Source organism: Lasioglossum baleicum, chromosome 2 (genome assembly GCF_051020765.1).
Source record: "Lasioglossum baleicum chromosome 2, iyLasBale1, whole genome shotgun sequence".
Lineage (NCBI taxonomy): Eukaryota > Metazoa > Arthropoda > Insecta > Hymenoptera > Halictidae > Lasioglossum > Lasioglossum baleicum.
The window spans coordinates 14,771,140-14,795,387 of record NC_134930.1 but is presented as its reverse complement, the minus strand read 5'-3'; the positions used below and the strand labels follow the sequence as shown (position 1 = coordinate 14,795,387).

The 24,248-nt window shown below is 41.2% G+C and overlaps 2 protein-coding genes across 19 annotated transcripts in view; one reads left to right on the top strand and one right to left on the bottom strand.

The window, feature by feature from the left end:
* The window catches only part of LOC143221689 (tubulin glycylase 3A), a 42,262-nt gene extending 20,677 nt beyond the window's left edge, over nucleotides 1–21,585 (top strand). For 10 of the 18 annotated variants that reach the window (XM_076447123.1, XM_076447121.1, XM_076447117.1 and 7 more), the window contains exons 3-11: nucleotides 4,595–10,138; nucleotides 10,888–10,999; nucleotides 11,232–11,443; nucleotides 12,941–13,351; nucleotides 14,530–14,764; nucleotides 14,839–14,929; nucleotides 15,439–15,636; nucleotides 16,534–16,793; nucleotides 19,354–21,585. In XM_076447123.1, coding sequence (XP_076303238.1) covers nucleotides 9,731–10,138; nucleotides 10,888–10,999; nucleotides 11,232–11,443; nucleotides 12,941–13,351; nucleotides 14,530–14,764; nucleotides 14,839–14,929; nucleotides 15,439–15,636; nucleotides 16,534–16,793; nucleotides 19,354–19,709 — 2,283 coding nt within the window. In that variant the 5' untranslated portion in view covers nucleotides 4,595–9,730 and the 3' untranslated portion in view covers nucleotides 19,710–21,585. The remainder of the gene's footprint in view (nucleotides 1–4,594; nucleotides 10,139–10,887; nucleotides 11,000–11,231; nucleotides 11,444–12,940; nucleotides 13,352–14,529; nucleotides 14,765–14,838; nucleotides 14,930–15,438; nucleotides 15,637–16,533; nucleotides 16,794–19,353) is intronic. The other 8 variants (XM_076447122.1, XM_076447120.1, XM_076447118.1 and 5 more) reach the window with 8 other exon arrangements.
* Nucleotides 21,501–24,248, bottom strand: part of LOC143221691 (uncharacterized) — a 52,408-nt gene continuing 49,660 nt past the window's right edge. The window contains exon 6 of the mRNA XM_076447128.1: nucleotides 21,501–21,996. Within this exon, the coding sequence (XP_076303243.1) occupies nucleotides 21,890–21,996 (107 nt within the window). The 3' untranslated portion in view covers nucleotides 21,501–21,889. The remainder of the gene's footprint in view (nucleotides 21,997–24,248) is intronic.

Genomic DNA, 24,248 nt, shown 5'->3' with positions numbered 1-24,248 from the left:
TTTGGCTGCTCTTTACTTTACCGGACTCAAAATTAGTACCTTTCTCCTACGAATTATGATGTATTTGGTATGTGATCCAGTAGATTTGTACCCGGCGCGGATGCCGATCGAAGTTTCGATCCTCTAGGATTAATAGTTGAGGAGCTATGATCGCTCCTGTGTCGGTCATTTTCATGGGATCCGCTTCGTGAAACCATTTTTCATATAAATGCATAAAATCCGCAATTTAACGATTATAAAATGAATGTTCTTTTTAGTTCTCTTGGGGAATCTTTGGTAATAAATAGACGGCGGATTTTATGCATTTGTGACAAAACCGAGTAGTTGTAATTTAAAACAGTAAAAACATTAGAAGAATTAAAAGATACTGTTATATTATTTTCAATCTATTCAACATATTAACAAAGAAAATAAATTTCTATAATACTTTACCTCAGTTTGTTGTAACTCGGGTAAAAAATTATAATTTCGCATAAAGATCCGCTGTCTATTCCTGGATTGCATGTCGATCCCTGGATAACAAAGTTTAATGAAATACATCGTTTCACGGTAAGACCTATTGTCTGTAAAGCAAATTTTCCCTTTTTCCGACACACGTAAAATAATCCATGAATATTTGCAGGAGAATCGACGGTTTATTATCACCTCTGCACTGTGGATTTTCATGTAAATTTTTATTTTCATTAGCTGTTTTACAAAAACCAGAGCAAATAGAAACTTTCGTTCGTTTACTGGCGGGTTAATATACGTACAATGTATAGACGTTAGCTTTGTATTTTAAAAAATTTGCATACGCAACAAAAGGATAAAGATAACGAACGACGTGGCTCGATGCACGATGCGGAAAAAAAACAACAACAAAAAAGAAAGAAACGCTCGGAGGTTTTAAAGTATGAACGTTGCTTCCCGAGAACTCTCATTACCGCCAGTGGCGATGAACCGATCACGTGTTTCAAATACGTGACCACAATGTAAACTCCGTGACGCCGAAACTTTATCGAATCGGACAAATCTCAGGAATTTACTCAAGAACTCCATACCCGTTCTATAACTGCGAAAGGAAACGGGATTACGAGCTTGAACGTTGATTAGCTATTCGTATTCCTGGCAGCCGGGTCCATCGATAGTGGAATTTCATGGCTGAACGTTGATTTCTCACTGTCAAAACTTTCGGGATCCGACGGATTTCCAGAGTCTACTATTTCGTGCGGGAAAGGTCTCGGCGACAAACGGCTCTAGACATTTCGGAGCTGAATATTTCTTATATATGTAACAAACTTGCTGTAAGACTGTCTAACTCTCTCAGCCCGACAGTCTCAGATCTACCATCTTTTTCATTTTGTCTATATTTTTTTTTTATTTAAGTTCATCCGCACCTCTAAGTGAGGTCTATACGGCTGAAGGCAATTTACATTGTGTTGCAAAATACGGTTTGAGTGACATTATTGTTTAGAAAATTAAATAAAATTGTCAATTTTTTTTTATCGTATATCATCAACTTAGAAATGTAAAATAATTTGTTGTTATTTAGACACAGTGTTAATTGTCACGTACATTAGTTATAAAAGTCACCACAATTTATATATTTATTATTATACCTTTTTTTAGAAATATACAGGGCGAGTCACCTGACGTTGCCACCTCAAATATCTTTGTTGTTTTTAAAGATACGTCAAATGACTGAAGGACAAAGTTGAATGACAAAATGGGGCTCATGAGATACCAAAAATATTTTTGTTTTTATATCATTTTTTTTTAAGATATGAAGGTCACCTCAATTTTTTTTAAATGGAATGAGGTAGTTTTTAATACATCAATCGATGGAGCCGAACATTCGTTATCTCTTTCATTCGTCACTTTTGTATACCTTCAATTTTTTTTATATGTGAAACTAGAGGGGAGTTGTTGCTCGCTCACTTCGCGAGTAGGGTTGTTGTAGCTCGTAAGCTGTCAAACGACATTTGCGTACGTAACGAAATAAATTGTAATCGAAATTAACTAACTGGCGAATGTTTATAATGTCGATAATGCAAACAGACGTCGATAATGTAAATTTCTATTGAAATATTGATTAAAAGCTACGACGTCCGTTTTTTTGTTGTATTGAAATATGATTCTAAAAGCACTTTTAGTTTTTCCCGAATTTTCATGTTCCCGGGAAACTTTTCCAATTTTTTAAAATCTGAAAACCTGATTCGGACTACAACGAACATTTTAAAAAAGAAATTAGCCAAATCGGTCCAGCCTTTCTCCCGTGATGTCGTGACCAACGAACAGCATTTGATTTTTATTATACAGAAGATAAAGTATGCTCTTATTCGTATCACACTTGAACATTTAACAATTTATTGAACGCAAAATGATTTATAAGTAATATAGAAATTGTTGTAAATTTTAGTGATGTTTCGGAGGGGGCAATCAAGTGCGGATGGTAAATCGAACAAAAAATGCTATAACTTTATCAACTTTGAAGATAGAACATCGAAATTTCAAAGAGACGTGTACGAAACATCTACCAGCATGTCCAACCAGCGATTTTCGAGCAACGGTAGCGACTGTAAAATCGGTTTCCCGAAAAACCGGTAAAAGGTTTCTCGGTGATGGGAAGTTAATCCAACAATTTCGGCGGGGTAGATGTGAAAAGGGCGACACAAAAGTCGCTGGCGGTTGGAACGCGCGAAAAGCTGTGAAAGGTCTGCGTGGCTGCGACAATGCACGGGGACAGTAGGTAACGTTGCAGCGTTGCGGAGCATGCAGCGTGCGGAAAGTTTTCCGGCCGGGTTTGAATTCGTGTACGTTGTTAGGTTGGAAGTGGAGCAACAGTATACGCGAAGTAGAGCAGATCCCCCGGAAAAATAGTTCTCAAAGAAGAATCTACGCAATACATGACTTTGCTTTAAATTGCACAAAGGTCCCTTTAGCGATATAACATTTGGCGCGAGCACTGCGAGAGCAAGAGTGCGAAAGCTCTCTTCGACGCGACTCGCTGCAATCTGTAACACAGTACGTTTTCTCTTTGAGAAATATCGCTACAAAGGGGACAGATCTGAATAAAATTTTTGGCCGCGCGCATCGCACATGACAATACCTACGTGCCGCTCCGCGCCGCTGATTACGCGTGCAGCTTCACAAGAAAAATGCAAATGCCCGTGTGCACAGAGAAAATCCCTTCTCCATTAACTTGCGATATGTGTCTTTCCAATTTGCCTTACGGTTCCTACATTGTCAAACACTCGTAAACCTACCTCATTTTCAAAGGACCGGTCTTCTATTTTACAATTACTGAAATTATGAAGATGCATCACAGATCACGGGCAAGTTTTACTTCATTCAATCGAAATAAATAAACTACAGGTTGTCCAAAATATATTTTACTTTCTTTTGCGAAAATGTTCTCCTCGGTTCCGTTAAGGAATTATCAATGGAAAACACGTACCAATCGTGATTCATTTCAGAATAGAGATTACTTTTTTTTTATTCAAGCTCTTCAGACTCTTAAATGGGTCCATTTCGCTTTCACTTTACAATTTGGTGTTACAATGTTATTATACAAGGTGAGATATGATTTAAACAGATAACTTACAATCTTTGAAATAAGAATGGAGATTACTTGACGATTGTATAATAATACCATGTTGGTTTTAGATAACGATACTTATAAGCAGACAGGTACTCGGTTTCATCTAAACTTTCCTTCCCGTGGAATTCAATGCGGTCGCACTACGACAGTATAAAGCTTTCCGCTGAATGCGCAGAACATTTTTTTAAACAATTGTATTATATACCGATCGATATTAATACAGGCTACGCTGGTAAACGACCTTTTCAATTTTTCAACGCAAAATTTTTGTTTTTCAACGCCTCGTGTATTGCATGCGGACAAATAGTAACAATTTTTGAAAAATTTCGAAAATACCGCTGCGCGGCTGATGGAACTGCTTTTGAAGGAACGCGCGCGATCGCAAACAATGCGGGTTCACCGTGAATATTTTTGTGATCCGACAAATATTTCTCGTACCGAGATTTTTGCCACTGTTTTATAACGTTTATTAAATATTATTTTACACAGCGTTTGATAACATGCTATTCAATGTGTATTCAGATCGCTATAAAACCCAGGAGAGGTACAATTTCATTCGAAATCGAAATTCTATCGATGGAACGTGTGAATTGCTATCGTAGACTGCCGAATTTTTATGTTATCACAGACTGCGGATCTTTATGCAAAATATAAAATTATCTGCATGAATTGCAAGAAATAGAAACTCAAAATTGAATGTTATTTCTTCTCATACATTGGAGAAATCATATATGGACATTATATATTGACATCTTCAATTTTTTTAATTAAATTAAAATTTTTTTAATTTTTTAAATGTTCAAAATTGCATAAAAATTTGCTATAAATGCGCAAAGATCCGCAGTCTAGTTATTACTATTACAGACTGCAGACCTATTCGAGCTAAAAATATGATCAATAGGTGGAAGACAAATACGTGGAGACGTTACATTATTATCATTATTGTTAAAGTAATGAATACATTTTTATTTAATGTCCATGTCTTACCATTGGGTTTGACATTTTTTATTTTAGATGAAGATCGGCGACTGCCCTTATCGAGATGATCCTACCGACAAAATGACTGCGGACTTCTTTCGAAATTTGTTGCTCTGCAAAAACGAATGTGAAACGAAATGCTGAATTTGCGAGGCGATCAGACGCAATCACGGTCGGAGGAAAAAGCCATGGGAAGCCGCAAGTTATGGAGATCCGGCTGTATCGCGACCTGTAACTCCTAGCCGAAGGTAACCGTGGCGCAGTGCGCCATAACCAAAATGGACTCGCAGTTGTATAAATCTTATTACAAGGTAATCTCGTTTGAAAGCGTTGGAGTACTTTCGTGCTTGTATCCCAAGGATTGTAGATCTTATACGATGCATTTTCAACGAAGAAACAAGTTACGAAGTTTCCCGGTTAAGTTCATGGGGCTGCGAAAGGTGGTGCTGCACCCTCGTTTCTCCGCATTTCGCTTCGAGAACTCTCTGCTCTCACTCCTCGTTCTCCTTCTGCTCCTTCCCGAACCTTCAGAGATATTCCGTTTCGACTGGTATTAGAGACAAGCTCTCTACAACCGTTTACATTTCCTTTCGTCGTTTCATGCCCGATTTTTATCTTCTCGATACACATTTGCGTTTCGATAAGTCGTTGCTGGATAAAGCGGGGTATCCGGCCGTGATATCCATCCACAAATTTCTCTACTTATATTAGACGCTATTGCGTAAACGGGATCTTCCAGATCCCTAAGTTGTTTTGCGGTTGAAGCGCTTATTAGTTCTGGAACAGTCATATTTATTTAACTTACAATTATCGTCATTGTGCAACACGATCCTATAAGCTGCCTGTGTATGTAGCACGTATGTATGAGCTTCGATAGTGAAACTACTGTGCCGTCGAGTTCACATCTTTCGAGATAAACGAGCGACATAAGAATACTCTACAGGATGTTTCAAAAATGTTGTATTTCCTTGAACGGGCTGATTCGTTGGACCAATTGAAGGGACTTTTTCGTTCGCGAAAATGTTCTCCGCGGCTTCGTTAACGAGTTATTGACGAAAAACACGGACCAATCAGAGCGCGGCGGCTACGATGGACGAATTCCGGCTCGGCCAATGCCGATTAGTCCGTGGGTTTTCGTTAATAATTCCTGAACAAAGGTATGGAGAACATTTTTGCAAAGGAAAAAGTTACTCGAAATCACCTCAGGAATCCGACCTTTATTCATTATTATTTATTTATTAATTATTTGATATGCGCGACAGTTGTTCGGGCACGAAAGGTTAAAAAAATGAAATGACGTGTGCAGGTTTTACGTGCAATGCAGTGTTAATTCGACGTTTAAACCGGCCGAGTTGAACGTTCTCTTCCGAGTTAAATCGATGCGTACATTTCAAACAATTCCGTGATAATTAAAATGATGAAAGGACTAATAGGAGAGCCTCTACTAGAAGGAGGACGTAATTGTGGATGGAAAGTTTAAAAGCATTCCCGGTGCCTTTGGTGATTAGAGAGTGCAGTGGGTGCGGTTACTTAGCTAGTTAACTCGTTCCGTTGCTGCAGCAAGCCTGGATCGAGAGTACGAATCGCTGACACGATTTCCACCCTTCCTGTGCCGGTCCCGCGCGCTTCCCGTTAAATACAACAGATTTCCTGTAACGCTTTTACACCGTTTACACCGACGATTATCGACGTTTCGTTCGAATAAACGGAAATAGAAGGAACTGTATTGCAAAATTCTGTGATTTCGATGAACTTTACATATTAGTAGCGACTACATCCCACGTTAATTCCATGCAAAATAATTTTTATCGATACAAGAGGTACAATCAGCTTGCGATTTCAATAAACATTCAAGCTTTCTAACAATATGCTTCGTCTACCTTTTACTCAACTTTTCCCTACCATTCGAGACATAAATAGAAAAGTTCATATGTCTTAAGTGGCCCCTAGACGATCAATAATATTGTCAATATTTGCGTCAATATTAACGGAGGACGGTATGGATGGAAATATTGATCGTCTAGGAGCGTATTGAAACGTCCTATCAGTATTGACGGATATTGATAGAAAATTATAATTTCTATAGAATATTATATTTCCTGTAGAAAATTATATTTTCTATCAATATTGAAGAACCGTTTGAACGTCTAGGAGGTTTTTTGTCAATGTTTCCTTCAATATCAGTTGCTTGTGAGTACGTGACGGCGCAACGTGAGGACGACGACGAATTTCTCCGCTCCGAATCTTCAATTGGGTGAAACAAACAAACTTTCTATGACAGCGTCATTAGACTCGGGTAGCCCTGTAAGTTGTGTTGAAGAAACTTTTGTACCGAAAGATATTCATGGAATTAAATTATGGTTCGTAATTTTGACAATAGGCCCGGTGTATGCACGAAACCGACGCCTCAGAATAAAGGTCCGTATGTGGTGTCCAAGGTGCTCCGAAATGACCGTTACTTAATTAAGGACGTCGACGGACATCAAATTTCGCAAATTTTGGGAACTTGGGAGGCTGCGAATATGCGACGACGGCTTCCTTCCTAGGTCGATAAATTGCACGTTAGACGTTAGATTGAGCAAATATTATTCTTTGAATTACGATATTGGATGTGTGTGCGTGTGTACGGATGGAGAGTGCGAAATCCTTTATACAGGGTGTCCCAACCGATTTTGACATCTTGATTTTCTCGCTATTGTTACTTGTAGCAAAAAATGTTTCAGCGGAGGCTTGAATGGTATCGAGTGGAGCATATTCTGATGTTACTAGTTCTTTCGTAAGTGGAGGCGTAAAGGTTATATAAAGATCAACTTAGTTTCTTTAAATGGCTTGAGGTATTTATTAATACATCAATCGATACATTCGTTATAAAAAGGTACTAACCTATATATGTCGAAAAGTTCAGGAGATATTTCAATTTAAATCATTCTAAAACACCCTTACTGTCGTACTAAGACGTTAGCGTTTATTTACTAGTGTTCTGTAGAACGCAGAAATTCAACAACTGTTCGTGTGTAAAGCGGCTTCTCAGCTTGTACCACTCTTTGGACCAGCGTCTATTTCTCTTTCTCTTTGATCTTTTTTGTTCGCACAGTGAAAGAGTCAATGCTAGAAAACCTAGATCCGAACTGGAAAATATTTCGAAATTCACAACAAAAACACCACTGAAACAGCCCCGACCATGCAGCACGAATATTTTTGTCAGAATGAGAGAACTCGGTCACCTCTAAAATTTGCTATACCATTATTCAAGATATTGTTCAGATTATTAAATATGTTGGTATCTAATCAACGATTAATATCCATAAAATGAAAAGAATCATATACAATGGAATTATTCTAGGTCGGAAGAAATGTTTACTTTCCGAGTTAAAATAGCTTCGACTGCAAAGGGTTCACAAAGACGGATTATCGCGGCTTATTTTATATCGTTTCAAACAGCGCAGATCAACCTTTGGTTTTTGGCGTTCGAACCTGCAACTATCGGCATTCAGTGAAAAATGCAGTTGCTAAAGCGCTGCCAGATCGTTCCGGCGCACAAGCAGAGACCGGAATTTCGTTGTAATCGTTGCGGTATCGATAGAATTCGATTCGGAACGCTTTCACACATCGAAGATCCGCGTCGAGGATTAGCCGGGAATTGCGCGAACGAACGTGCGCGTTCGCACGTGGTCGCGTATCGCCGCCATCTTTCGTTGTACGGGAAAACGAAAAAAGTGGACGATCGGTCAAAAAGCAACATGTCCGTCCAATGAAACGTCAGTGACCACCGGTGAATTTCGGCCAACTCGACCATTCGGATTCAAAGAACCATGAAATAAATTTTGGGGTTTGAAACGTGTGTCTCGGGTCGTCCAGGGAAGGCTTTTCACCGAGCGTCGCGACGCTCGATGAAGAAGCTTCTAATCAAACCCGCAAACTGACGAAACTTTCCCCAGGACCGGCCTCTCTCCCACGGGGAAACTTGGAAAAGTGCATGTCCAGGCGATTTCCAGCAAGTTCCGCGAAACATTCCCACGCACGCTAGAACGGCTCGGACGTCGGTGTTCCGCCTACCATAAAACGAACCTCGCATTTCACGTTCGTCGCGATGACAATGGCAAGTATTCTCACGGAACGTTATTTCAAAAAAATTTCCTCCGGTGTTCCACTTCTGCGTGGTAAATCAATGGAAAATATCCACGTTCGTTCTCTCTAACGTGGGAACGAAGTCGAAATAACGCTGTTAACCGGTGTCTCGGCGAACCCTGTTAAGCTAACCTTAATCATTTTAGTGTGTTACGCGATTAAGGGGCAGTATAAACCCCGCCAGTCAAATTAATGCGGTCCTTTTTGCCGTCGAGCCGGAGTTCCCCCAAAGTTCGTTCCATAAAAGGTTAATTACTTAGGAGATTAGGAAGCTCGCCGCGGACAATAAGGCGAGCAGGTTAAACAACCTGGCTGATCGATTTAGCCTTTACCGCTTCGTTCATCAGCCGTGCAAAGTGCTGGGACACCGATAAATATTTGCTGCATCGAAAGCGCCTTGCTCGATCCAACTTTTCTTTCGCTCACGGTAATATGCATAAGCATACGAGCTGGGCTCGGCATGTTTCAAATGTAAAGTGTTGGAAGTAGCGATTGAAACAGCAATGCGGAGTTTCGCAAGCATAATTCTTCGTGGTTCTTCAAAATCATCTACATTATCAGCCTTTACATTTGCTTGAACTCAGCTTGTTGCTAAGTTGCAAATAGTACATCGATACTCTTCACCCTTTGAAAATTAAACATTTCTTCCGACGTGGAATAATTCAATTCTACATGATTTCTTTTTCATTCTACGGATACGAATAGTTAAATGTTCAGTAATTGATTGGATACCAACACATTCAATAATGTAAATAATATTCTAAACAATGGTAAAGCAATTTTTAGCGGTGCCTTAGAGTCACCACTCGAGTGCTAAGTGCTATCTTTGTCATAAATGCAGAAAATCTGTGGTCCATGTGTTATCGAACACGCCTGATCGTGTAACCTCGTTGCTTAAGAAACTTAAGCTGGAGACTGTCGGGGTGATTTGGTATTAATATTGTGGACCGGTTTGGCCGAACAGTGGTGCTCAGGGTTGCAGCGGCGCGCCGTTCCATAAATTCGAGCGTTTCACATTCGGCGATCAAGGGACACGTTGAGACGATGGAATCAACGAGCGGGGACAAAGCGAACCAATCCGGCTGCAAACCGATCCGGCCTTTGGCGAGCCTGGAAAAGAAGGAGAGCTCGGTGAATCCGTACAATCGCGCGGACACCGACAAAACGAACGAGAAATGTCCGATGGCGGGGTCGAATGACAATGAGATCAGCGCTGTTAACAGCTTGCCGCAGCTCGACTGCGGCGCGTTCCCGAAATCGTACATGGACATTTGTTCCTGCTGCCACCGGGAGACGGACTTTGACAGCAACAGCTACTGCAATAGCCAGCAGCACTGCACAAACACCAACTACAGGAGAGTGGTCGTCAAAGACACCGACTGCTGTAAAGCCCACTGGATGAGGAGAGAGTGCTACGAGAAAATTAAGGCGACCGTCAACAAAGCTGTCAAGGTACTGCAGCCTTCAGACACCTTTAATCCTCCTCTCGGCGAACAAGTATATTTCCTTTAACCCTTTAATCCTTGTCTCACCGAACAAGAGTATTCCCTTTAACCCCTCGACGCTTAACCTCCACCCAGCACTGAAAGCCGACTGAACGTTTCAGTTCATAAAAATCACAAGGCAGCATCTATTTAAACGTAATGCAATTTTTATCACGACACGTGCTTCTACAGTAAAGTCGCGTTTACTGTCCAACAGTCTGTGGTCTGCACGGACAGTGATCGCATATCGACGTCATTTTTTTATGACTAAACGTAGAGCAGAACGTAGAGAAGGACAACGTGACAGTGGAGCGGGTAGGCAGTAGACAGTGATCGCGTACCCGATCGCGGACAGTAAACGCGACTTTACTGTATAAAGAAATTCATTGGATCACATCCCACGAAAGCATTTTTAGAACTTCAATAAAATCGTTCACAATCCTGTCCTGCAATATAATTTCTTTTCTCAAGAATTTAAATCACTTGAAGAAATACAACAGATTTTTCAAATTCTTTAAAAGCTTCTCCTGATTATTTTTGATCTGTTTATGTCAGTGATAGAATCTGCGGTCTACCTCTGGCATTTCATGATACACACGTCCAAGAAATTCTGTCTCTACCGTCTCCGCGATTAAAAATGCATGACAACGTCAAAATATTTTTGTTGCCCCGCGTGAATTCCACCGGACAGAGAAAGGGAAATGACCTGTTTTCCAGAGACACAAAATATTTTTGATTCGCGGCGAGCTGCCAAAACTGAAGGATGCTCTGGAGCGTCGTGGTTGGGTGCAGAAATACGAAGCCACAAAAACAAGAAACCTGCCTTACGGTTAGTACCGTTCGCTCTCTTGATTAAACTTTTTTTCCGCGGTTCTCCGCATCTCGTTCTCTGTTTTCTTTAATTAAACATTAACCGCGTAAACACACCGGCGAGGAAACGTATAAATAAAACGAGAGGCGTTCTCTCTGAGAGCTCCGCCTCTCTCTGAGAGGTCCGCGTCGTGCCGCAGTCCCCGTAGCGAACTTTCGCGATATTACAAAAAAGCATGCACGATGTTTAGGTAGCGTGGCCAGCCTGGAAGCGAGATCGTTGGGCGATCTGACCATGCCGGATGGAACGTTAAACGAGAAAGCGGTGATTTTCGCTTTACTACGTCACAAATCGCCGGACTTTATATGGGACTGCCGAAACGACTTCGTCGACTGGCACCGGGGACTTGGCAGTAACACACTGGTCAACAGATATCAGAAACCCTCCGTCTACACCTCCAAGGTTAACGCTGCTTTGAGTTCTTCCTTACGCACTCGCATATTTTTTAACGTCCATCTTCTTTTACTTGGTCCGCAACGCTTTTCTTCCACTTTGACATTTTCAATTCTAGCTCTTCGCACTCGAAGCTTTCAAATTTTCCATCTGATCTAGAATATTTTCGATCTTCTCCATTTTATCGACATGAAATTGAGTGTACAATGAATGTAAAAAGTATTCGTACACCCTTTAAAATAGAATAACTTTTTTATATGATAATTCTACCAAACGACCTGATTTTTTATAATCAGGTAATGTAACTTTGGTCTCCCTCCTCGAATTTGGCGACTCTGGTGCAAAGGGTTAGATACAATTCGGACAAATAGATGTAAGAACATCCCCGTGACAGAACGCCAGTCATTGTAGAACTAGAAATCGTGATGCGTGTTTGTGATCGTTAAGCCCTTGCCGTACAATATCTTTGACTGCATCGATAGCACGAAACTCGTTTCGTGGTTCGAATTTTAAATTTAAAAAAAATTAATAACTTTTAACCCTTTCGCTATCGTCGACAAGATATCTCGTCACCACGATTTCGTCATACGTTGCTATGGACGAGACATATCGTGTATCTTTATTATTAATATGAAGTGTTTTATTAGAAAATTTGACACAAATTATCAATTTTTAAGACTTTTTACCTGTTATAAGAATTTTTACCTTCGTTGATGGAAGGTGCTTAAAGATGATAAATATAAAATATTCCATATTTTACGCAAACGCAGAGGAATAATTGTAATCGATGTAGGAAATCTAATATACAAAAATAGAACCCACCGAAAAAAATCTCATCGAATAATAGAGTGTTCGCAAAAAAATGGCCGATGGAAGGAAACCAAATATTTCTGTAAAAATTGTCTCGCCGAATTATGCATTTCACCATGCTTTCAAGCATTCCATACAAAATAAACAATGAAAATTAATGTTTATCATCTTTAAGTACTCTCAACCAATGATGACGTCGATGACGCGTCTTAAAAATCGATTTCTGGTGTCAAACTTGCTAAGAAAACACTTCATATCAGTAACAAATAGACTGCGGATCTTTATGCATTTATGGCTTCAAAGAATTTTCAAAAAATGCTAAAATATAAAATTCCACAGACTTCAATACGATTTATAATTTCTTTCACATCTATAAAGGCTACTATCACTGAAAATAAGATATTATTTCTTCCCACTTACTTGAAATTCGCCTGCAAACATTAAAAATTGAACGAACATCCGCAGTCTAGTAATAAAGATGCACGAAATATCTCGTCCATGCCATCGTATCATCGACATCGTGGAAGCGAGATATGTCGCCCACGGTGGCGAAAGGGTTGAAAACGAAATGGAACTCGATAGTGCAGCTGTTTGGCGAACGTTTCCACGAGGGAGCGGAGTGTGATAGTGTACGGCAAAAGGGATGGAAGGGCTCGCGATCGGTAGAAGTGCGCTAACACGGTTATACTAGTGTAGTTAGGAATGGCTCGCGTGCTGGAAGAGTCGCATTGGCTGAACGAGAAAGACGTGTCGAGCGTTCTGTTCCCGCGGAGTTACAACTTGAGCAGAGAGCCGAAAGCTTTCCTCGAGGATTTTCGACTGACCGCCGCCGCGGGCTTGTTGAAGTGGTTCGTCCAAAGAATGCAAGACGAGCGGGAGTTCGCCGTCGAGTCCGGCCAACGTACGATTCCAATGAGCCGACTGGAATGCGCCATAAAACGCTGCGAGGAATTTATTGGTTGCGCGCACCACCAAAACATTGATGAAGACTTTGTCGCCGAGCTTTCCGAGGAGGAGTGGAATTCCTTCTTGGACGATTACACGATCGCTGTACACGACGGCGGCACCATCGAGCTCACCTCCGAGAAGAGTCGACAGCATTTACAAGTACAACTTCTCTCCACCCTCTTCTCTTTTCTTTCATCTTTCTTCTCTTTGTGCGCGTCTCTCTTCTCTTTGTTCCGCTTTTCTCTTTTGTCGTAAAACTTTATCTACCGGAAGCCCATTAATAGGATTTTCAATGACTGCATTATGTCAAAAGGAACAGCAAAAATACTCTTTTAATCTGGAGTATTTTCTAATCTAGAGTATGTTCGTTATATATTTTTCTTTTGTTTATACCAAATCGTATTGTATCCAATGTAGAAGTTGTTCAAGTGCAAAGTATTCTACAATAATTCCAAAAGAAATGGTTAGATTCTGTTACAGAGCTATTGTATCGAATAGGATTTTCAATGACTGCATTATGTCAAAAGAAACAGCAAAAATACTCTTTTAATCTGGAGTATTTTCTAATCTAGAGTATGTTCGTTATATATTTTTCTTTTGTTTATACCAAATCGTATTGTATCCAATGTAGAAGTTGTTCAAGTGCAAAGTATTCTATAATAATTCCAAAAGAAATGATTAGATTCTGTTACAGAGCTATTGTATCGAATAGGATTTTCAATGTCTGCATTATGTCAATAGTGACATCAAAAATACTCTTTTAATCTAGAATATTTTCTGATCTAGAGTATTTTCGTTACATACAGCTACTTTTATTTCGTTTATACCAAATCGTATTGTATTTAATACAGGAGTTGTTCGAATGCAAAGTATTCAATAATAATTCCAAAAGAAATGATTAGATTCTGTTACAGAGCTATTGTATCGAATGTAAAAAATGTTCAACTACAAAGAGCTTTCTTGGTCCACGATTAAAATTGCCATTGCTATTGAAAAAACTTATTAACTTTCATTATGGAACATATTCAATTTACATTCGACGTAGTGAGCATATTATAGAATACGTTTCATAATGCAAGTAATATGTAGAATGAAAACAGTCAAATATCTCAGCAACGGTAAGTTTCAGGACAAAATACACATCGAATACAAATACATATCGAAATCGAGCATAAAAAATTGGATATTCCACTTAAAAAAACGTTGGTGACCTTGAAAATACCGAAAAAAGACCTTCGATACCATCCAAATTCCCATGTCGCCAAAAACAAAGATATTCAGGTGTTCTGTTTCTTCTGACTCGCTCTGTATACTTGAATCATGCTCTCTGTTCGTAGTTTACACAAATCGGTAATCTTTGGCAGAGATATTACGAGACAGCGAAATCGACTCTGTCGAAGCTGAAAGAAGTGGACCCGCAGTACGAGCTGAACGGGACGAGGAACATGTGGATCCTGAAGCCGAGCGAACTCTGTTGCGGCACCGGGATAAGTATATCTCATAATGTGAAAGATATATTCCGCAAGGTAAAAGGCAGACCGAAGGATTACTTCATCGTGCAGAAGTACATCGGTAGGTATATCTTTTTATTTGAACAGGTTTCTTCGCGAATCCCGTTCATCTCATTCGACTTCTTTTCTCTTCAGAACGTCCGCTTTTGATTCACGATACGAAGTTCGATATAAGACAGTGGTACTTGGTCACCAGCACTTTTCCTCTGACCATATGGTTGTTCAAGTAAGTTTTATAGAGTGGAATTATTGGAAGAACCACCGAGCGTATTTTAAGGTGGCGGACCCGATTTGATAAAAGATAAGGCGGTCTTCCAGAACTTTTCCAAACTTCCCGGACATTTTGCCACGTATTCGAAGAATGTCCGTTGATTTTTAAAAAATCCTCGAGTTTTGTGCATTCACAATAAAAATGAGTAGGCGGTGTTTAAAACACTATAGAGATTAAAATAAAATTCGGTAGCGCCTGTAAGGGTTTTGGAAGATTGGCGAGCTCTAAGTAAGATTGGCCCTTAACGAAAATCGCGATAGATGAAAGAAAGAGAAGCGCGTTCGAGTACGCGGCGGTGGATCGCGTTCGCAAAGTGATTCCTCGGGATCGATCGTTGCGCGATCCTCGGCGAGAAAACGCTTTCGAATTTTTCTGAAAACTATTTCCTCTCGCGGCGGAGATTCGGCCGGGTGGAGATTCCATCAAGGAATTTCTCTTGATCCTTTTTCATCCTTTTCCATCAGGGAGGGACTGCTTCGGTTCAGCTCGAAGCCGTACACTTTCTCAACTTATCACGAAGCGATTCATATCTGCAATACCGCCATTCAGGAGAAGTACGACGAGGAGAGGAGGCGACGCCGGAAACGCGGATTCTCGGAGGAAGTCGTAAAATCGATTCGCGATCAAGGATGGGACTGCGAGAAGCTGAACGAATATTTAAAGTAATCTCTCTCTGCGTCTTGGGGTCCACTCCCCTCCTCTCCCTTACCTTGAAGGTCCTCTTGCAGGAGAAGTTTCGGTTATCCGTTCGTTACACTCGATAGCCCGTGGGGATGAATCTCGAGATTGATAGGTCCGGTCCGCAAATATGCTCAGGATCCGTGTACTTCCTTGTCGGAAGACGTCCGTGTTCAACACCACCCCCGTCGATGCACTTTCCTTCTTACACTCTCGCCGATTTAAGGGGCTATACTTTTCATCTGCAACAAATCGACTTTTCTTTTTTACTTTTTCAATTTTTAAATCCGGCAGTTTATCCTTATTTTCTTTATCGAGCTAAATTCACTTCGAAGTCTTAAATGTCAAACATTTCTTCATATTTTGAATACATACGAAGGCAATTGTGTACACACATTTAACACGTTGACTGCCAGCCCAGCAATCCGCAGAGTTCCATGAAATCAAAGTAATTTATCCAAGAAAACAAACATTCGAAAAGTCAAGACATGTGATACTGACAGTGCTCTTTCTTACATTTTCCAGATGGTATAGTAACACTTTGGGTGCCAGCTCAGCAGCCTCAGGGGAACTCGATAAAACAAAAATACTCGTTTAACGAAATAAAAGTTTAAAAGCTTGGATGTGGATACTGAAAGTACCCTCTCAACCTACTTGCATTTTGAGATCCTAACTGAATAGGTACAATAACGTCACTGAGAGATATGGCACTCAAAGAGTGGAATACATTAGTTGAAAAATTGCTTCTAAATGTGGACAAACAAGTCCGCCTCCCATTTCAGGGAGACGTGGCAGTCAACGTGTTAAACCGTGCACAGAGTGTACCGTCCGATAAGTCCGTTTCTTCAGAAAGGATCGATAGAGCGTTTCGCGTTCGCCAGGCAAATAGGGCTGGACGGTGAGCCGTACTACGACAGGATCTACCCGAAGATGTCTGAGGCGATCGTGCTAACGATGCTGGCATCCCAGGAGCACATGGACAGAAGACGATGCAGCTTCGAGCTGTACGGCGCCGATTTCGTCGTGATGGAGGACCTTTCCGTCTGGCTGATCGAGATCAACACGAATCCCCGGATGCACCCGCCCAGCTCCCGAATTACCAAGCGCCTCTATTCCAGTGTCCTCCATAGCTTGGTTAAAGGTTAGCAAACTACCGGACTCCGCAGGGAATCACAAACAGAAGCCAAGTTATCAGCAGTCGCGACTGCGGCCGAAGCCGAGATAGTCCGAGAGTCCGAAGCAGAGAAAGTTTCTCGAACGGGCTGGACAAGACAACGAAATAGCACACGGCCCTGTTCCCCGATGTTTCTCCTTCGGAATATTCGAACAAGCTTTTGAGAATCGGCTATATGTACAGCCGAGTATAGAGTATCGACTACCCGTGGCCATCGCGAATCCTTCCCGAGTCCCCTCTCTGATTAAACAACTTTGTTCCGGTCCAGCAGAGGAATACGAATCGTGCCTCGGCTACCTTCGAAGTCCCTCTTTCGGCACAGGGACACTCCCATCGAAATAGCTTTAATTTTCCCTGATCGAATCTAGGTCGGGCCAGAAGCCTCCAACCTTTCTTTCTTTTTCCACGTCGCTTACGCTGACGGACAACTAATCTACCTTTCTCTCGGCCCTCGTTTGTCATCTCTTTCGACGGATTACCGGCCCGAAGTGCCCCTGACAGTTGAACAGTTCAGTTAGCGACTAACCTACCGGTAGATTTTCATATTTCCGACGCGAATTGCTAGATGAAATTTAGAACAGTTAGAGTATTTCGGGAATTTATGAAGAATTGTGAGCGTTGACCTTTCTTTCGCCTGGTGACTTTTCAATTATGAACTCGTAGGGCGACAGGTCGAAATAAGATAACTAGATTGCGGATCTTTATGGAATTATGGCTTTTGAAAATTTTCAGAAAATGCTAGAATGTAAAATATGACAGAATTTAGGACGATTTTAATTTATTACAGATCTGAAAAGGCTACTACCGTGGAAAATAAGATTCTATTTTAATCCACTTTCATATAAAATTTGTCTACAAAATTTGAAAATTGCATAAATATTCGCAGTCTAGAAATAACAAATAACACTGTTCAAAAAATTTCAACATTTTTTATGTTTCCTAATTACTGTTGGGTGGATCTTATAGTTCTTTTTTACGCTGATTCCGAATCCTTCCTTAATTTTTCTCCTAGACTCACAGTTTTTGAGAAACATGACTTTGAAACAAAAACATATTTAAACGAATATTGTGATGTTAGTATAAAAGATATTAAATTGTTCTTTACAGCAAGAGATTCTGTAGACTTTCCCGAATACAGTGATATCCAATACTAATACATTATGAGTTTTTTAACATGTTTAAAGTACGGCGCAGCGACAGGATACGCCACTGGCGGCAACTCATGTCGGGCGAAGATATTTTGCTTTCTGGTTCGACAAAAACGTCGACGATCCAAACTTGAAAGAGCGGTTTCTCAAGATAAAAGTCTGCTCTATCGCGTGGTATGGTTCAATTTTCCGCTGGACCTTTAATTTTTTAGATGAATTGAAAAGTATCCTCAAAAATTGGTGCAAAAGTGTTGTCTCTCCGTCTTTAACTATTATTTAAACATGTTTAAACAATCATAATGTATTAATATTGGATATCACTGTATTCAGGAGAGTCTACAGAATCTTTTGCTGTAAAGAACACAATTCAATATATTTTATAATAACATTACAATATTCGTTTAAAGTTGAAAGATGTTTTTTTCAAAGGCATGTTTCTCAAAAACTGTGCGAGAAAAATTAAAGACAGATTCGGAATCAGCGCAAAAAAATCTATAAGAATCACGCAACAGTAATTGTGGAACAAAGGGTATACAGCCGGATAAGATAGTCAAAAATGCCCTTGAACCGAATTTTATCGACGATGTGCCGTTCAATAGAGCACCAAGAAAAAACATACTGTGCAAAATTTCAACCCTGTATCTCGATCGGGAGGGTAGTTTTGGGGTACAATCGAAAAATCAGTTTTTGGCCTATTTTCCCTAGTTAATGACGTTTAGAAATTCTGAAAAAAATCTGACACATGTCAAGAACCCAAATACATACTTTGCAATTAGTATCAGATTTTTAAAATGAAAATCCTGCTTGTAGAAAATCAAAAACCTCAAAAAAAATCGAAAAAATGCAGATTTCACATGGAAGTTCTAGAGTGTCCACTTTTATATTTTTACAGTAGCAGTATATTGTTATAAGTATTGTTCATGAATTTTTTCAGATTTTTTCGGTTTGGTGCGCCGTTGTTAAAAAAAATAAAAACCGATTTTTTCGACGTCTATCGACACACCGTCGATAAAATTCGGTTCAAGGGCATTTTTGACTATCTTATCCGGCTATACCCTTTGTTAATAACTAACAATTTAAGCATCAAACCTGCATAAAACTGAAATGGGAATGTAGCCAAGGCTTCATTTTACATTCTACAATCTTAAAAGTTCACCAATGAAGTTTTTCAAGTTAGTAAATTAATTATGAAAATGTTACTTGTCGAACTATTCGAGGTTACTCCCGAAATTTCGTCACCTCCTGCGTAACGCTCCTGCGTCACTTCCATTACACTAGAAAATTGTTGCCCCCTCCGCAAAGAAGTTTCACTTCAAAAATATTTATTGGAGAATTTATTGGAGAGCCGTTTCTAACGTTGCATATTCAATTCGTTCCAGTGATAATGGACGTACCGGAGAACGCAACGGCGGATACAGGAGGCTTCAGCTTGGTGTATAAGCAGAGCATACCCGACTTCCGACCTTATCTAGGTCCCTGTCTCTTCGTGTTCGGCAAGTCGATAACGTTGCAAGAGCATCCGCGAAAACGTGAGAAGAAGAAGGGGAAGCTGAACAATTGTTGGTCGAAAGCAACCCAACAGCAGCACCAGCAACATCAACAGCAACAGCAGCTACAGCAGCAACAACAGCATCGTGCATGGACGGCTCCACCTATGATTCCGCGCTTGAGAGAACCACAAATAGTTGACTTCATCGACTACTTGAATACCGCCCGATGCACCGCGGCCAACTGATACGAGCCAGCGCGAGGCGAGCGCATCGCTGCATTTTACCCTCGGTGCATTCAGCCATTCGACCATTGCCGGTCGATAGTTGGTAAACTAAAACGTCTGGATTTGGTAAAACCTCGTCGGACCATCTCCGCGGGACTGTCTGTTAATTGGCTAACGAGGCAGCGGATACTTTCGGGTTGTTTCGCGGGAAGATCACGATACAGCTGTGGACAAGATTATCGGTCAGTCTAAAAATTACCAGAATATACGATTCATTTGCTAGTTGCTATTAAGCAGCGGATTTTATGCGTTTCTAACGAAAATGAACAGGTCAAGTATAAAACTCTGAAGACATTAAAAGAAAGGATATACATTTCTATTTAACTGTTGGTCCTTACGGTTGGGCAATTTTTATTTTGTAGAAAAATCCGCAGTCTGTATTGCAGTCTCTAAAAATTGTCTTTTGCATTTTCTTTTGTATTTCTTGTTGGAAATGAGAAAATATACAAAACATTTTCTTCAGTTTTCACCTATCTCTTTTTGCTATAAACTTGTCAGTTAAACATCGCGATTCCTCTGTATGTAAAATGAACATCTAGAATGAATATATTCGTGCATGATAATTTTAATTCGAATAGATAGAAGTTGTTTGAAGTACGAATACAATCGATGATAACTCGTAAACTTCGTTCCCGACGCAAATGTCGCTTCAAGTAAAATAGCAAGAAATACCAAAAGATTTGTTGGACTACGCTGTCGGTACATCTTTTAATTTTGTCCACTGCTGAATCTTTCACCACGAATGCTCGCTACTCTATAAAAAGAAAATAGTAAGGGTCGTTGGGAGATGCTAAAATTGGTCCGACATCGTTTTCGGCGTATCTAATTTTGCCAACAAGAGTATCTTCGCGGTTTAAACGTACGCTCGAAGTTAATCCCAAGCAATTAGAAGCACGGCTAACTTGGCGTTTTTTTCGTTGCGGTTGCCAACCGGCCCGTGGAGATCGCGTTACTTCCAACTCTGGTAACGAAGGAACGGAGAATTTTGTTCCCGAGTTTGCCGGCGTTCGAGAATGTTGCCGGCTCGCGCACTCGTATTTTACCAGTTCTTGTTGGCGGGCTGTTGGCGGGCACGTACCTTTCCCTGGAAAAGCCAGTTGCACCGCGGTGTGTAATTAATGGTCGCGAGATAGATGAAGTAATTAACGTTGTCATTAGGCGGTGCCGACGTCGCTGCGTCGACGTTTCTTTCGGCAATCTTCCTGGCTGAATGCGCTCTCGCGAGAGTCGATTGCGGGGACCGAACGATAAAACAGATCCTCGGTTTCGTTTTATTGCAAACACCATTATACGTCAACGTGCAATCTCGAGATGTTCGAAACTTTCTAAAGACTGTGGATCTCCATGAAAATTTGATGAAAATACGAACGCAGGCAAACGTTTTATCGACTGGGTAGTTACTTCGTCGTGATGTATGAAGTTCTAGAGTCTAGCAAGAAAATAGTCGATACAGTTTAACCCTTATGGCAATAGCTAAAATTGTCTGCGATGTCCGATAACATTGTGGTGATTAGGTTTCGCAGTGTCTGCCTCAAATACAAATTAATCTATAATTATCCAATAAAAAAAAAAAAACAGAAATCTGTAACAATTTGGCAATTTTGTCAACAAGAACGTATAGAAAAATTTTAAAACACATTGATAGTAGGGTTATTGGCATAAAGGTTGAACCGAAAGTTCACACGGCGAATAAAAAGTATAATGAAAATGGTAAAAAAAGAGAGCTCGTGACACAGAGAGAAAACAAAGTCGAAAGATAAAGACAATCGTTTTATTGATATGTACATACAATAAATTTATTTACAAATAATACAATAAATTTAGACGTCGTAAGTTATTCGTTCTTGATGATATATCTTAACAAAATACTACGCTCTTACCGATTATTGTGCCGTGCTGATATTCGAAAACTGTTTTGGTCACGGAAATTCAATGTAAATGTAGGTAATATTCGGTTTTACCCTGCACAAATATTTATCCAGAAGAACGCGACCGTTCGAAATCGCGCTGCAATATCGTGTCGGGTAAGTACGTGTCCCTTTCGCTTCCTCTCCCCTCTCTCACCCCCCTTCTCTCTCTCTCTCTCTCTCTTTCTCTCGTATATCTTCTCTCTTCTCCTCGAGGGCTGCTCCCGTTTCTTCTTATGCAAATATTACGTTAACTATTACTAAAATTATAAAACCGATCGGCCACGCCCTGACGTGCGACGAGCTTCCGTCTCCGTGGTGCATCGCGGCCGGATGTTCCTCTGTAACAGAAATTTCTCATCTCGAATCGTGTAACATACGAAATAAACACGGAGAGCAAAAATTTCCCCTGGGACCACTGCTTCGCTACTTTGGGAGCAACTAAACCACGTCCACCCGAGGCAGGCCACGCCTATTTTCCGTTAAAACAGTAAGGCAGATAACCTTCTGTCAGGATGTTGACAAGATTCAAAAATATTCCATCAATGGAGTTTCCGCTTGGTCTCGACCTACTGAAGTGACGTCACGGCTCCATTAAAATCAAAGAAACCACGCCCACTTGACGCAAAGTGATCAAGGTAGATATTCATCTCTCAGTGCTTCAAACAAGATTTAAGGAGACCCCGCTTCTTCAACATTGAACTACATTAGGAATCGAATTGCTCCACGGAACACTGTTCCCGCTCGTTTGCAATCAAGAGGAATGGAACCACGCCTATTCTAGAACGAGTCACGCCCACTTTACGCAAAGAGGACAAGACGGATAATTTTCTGCAGGACTTCGACAAGATTTAAGAAGGTTCCGCGCCTTTCGGATCCCTAGAGATCAAACATGAGCAGCAATTGCTCCAAGGACCGCTACCCAAGGTACCATTAAAAGCGGCGAGACCACGCCCACTTGACGCGAAGAGAGTAAGATAGTCTTCCGCCAGAACTCTGGTAAGATTTATAGAGGTTCTTGTGGGTTTAGCGTGGACACAGATTACTCTATGGGCCATTACCTCGGCCGAATTTAGAGAAACGGAGTCACGCCTACTTTGGCCGAAGAGAGCAAGGTAGATGGACATATGGGCACAGATTGCCCTACGGAACACTGCTAGGTGAAATCAAAAGCTATGCAACCACGCCCACTTTAGACACGTCACATCATGTATCAGGATTTTGATAACATTTAAAAAGGTTCTGCTTCTATTAGATTGCTATAGATCGAAGAATGTTTCAAGAGCAACACAACCACGCCCTTTTCGCAAACTAGAAAAAGAGCAAGATATCCCAGAGAGGCGAAAAAGTCTCGCGAGTTCCGAGGTTTCAAAAATTAGTCCGGATTTGGAGCGTTCTCCCTTGAAAAGAGTCGGCGGAGCGTTCTCGCGTTCTCTCGGTCTAAAATCGACGCGGCCCGGGATCGATTTGGCCTCGTCCCGCGCGTATCAATTCTGTGAAAGCCACGAGTTTGACACGGTTTACCACTTTCAATGGCTCGAGCGACATCGGTCGAGCAAACGGTAAAACGCGCGCGTAACTTAACGATCGCGTCAGTCACGACGTAAAACGCGAGCACTCGACCCTTTAGAATTCGTTCGACATCGGTAAATGAAGAGCTTCCGGCCGCGTTACTCGCGTACTCCTCGCGTCCTCTCGCGGTGCAGTGTCTCCGTTTCAAATATCGAAAAGCCTCCACACAAAGGGGTGACGTCCAATTTTTTACTTGAACCGAATCAGAAAATAAAAATTACTTTTTTTGCTATACACACGACAGATTTTTTTGTTTTGGTTTTATAGACGAGCTCGTAGCTTCGATTTTTCTGTTCTCTATTCGAATTATCGGAACGTGGTGGAAGCGAACGGCGCGTATCGCGCGCGATCGAAAATCGCATCCGCTGCAGCCGCAGCCTAATTGTTTCGCGGTGAAACGAAACCGTTGTTATCGCGGGCGGCAGGAACGGACGCGGACGCGCGGATTCGACGATAATTCGAAATAAGTTAAGCCAAGCTTCCGGTGTGTTATTTATCAACTTCAAGCGTTAATTGCTCGGTAGAATGGGCCGGTGCCGCTGGCCTTAGTCGACGCGAATTCAGATCGATGCGACACGTCGCGTCGCACGGCCGGCCCGTGCCCGGTGATTTATCACCGTCATCGCGCTGACTGATCCACACACAGCGCAACGCCATCCGCCATAGCCTAGACCCGAGAGCCTAGAGCTGAGTTGGTGAACGTCTGGTTGCGCGTTCTTTCTCTTAATTGTCGGATCGCTGCGGTCACGGCACACGCTCGTAACTCGTGACAAGCTTGCGGTACACGCGCCACGACCGACATTTTCCACCGGAACCAGAACGAGTCCAAGCTACCGCGCGACGCGAAGCGCTTGAAAAACTCTGACCCGTGGCACGGACAAATCGACGGGAATCGATCAACGATACCGCTGCATTCTCTCCGTAACTGTGAAAACTTCGGGAAACTGTAGAGTCACAGTTCTAGAAGAGGTACAGTAATCCTCTATCGACGCAAAAGCCTCGGGGAGGTTTGTTTGCATCG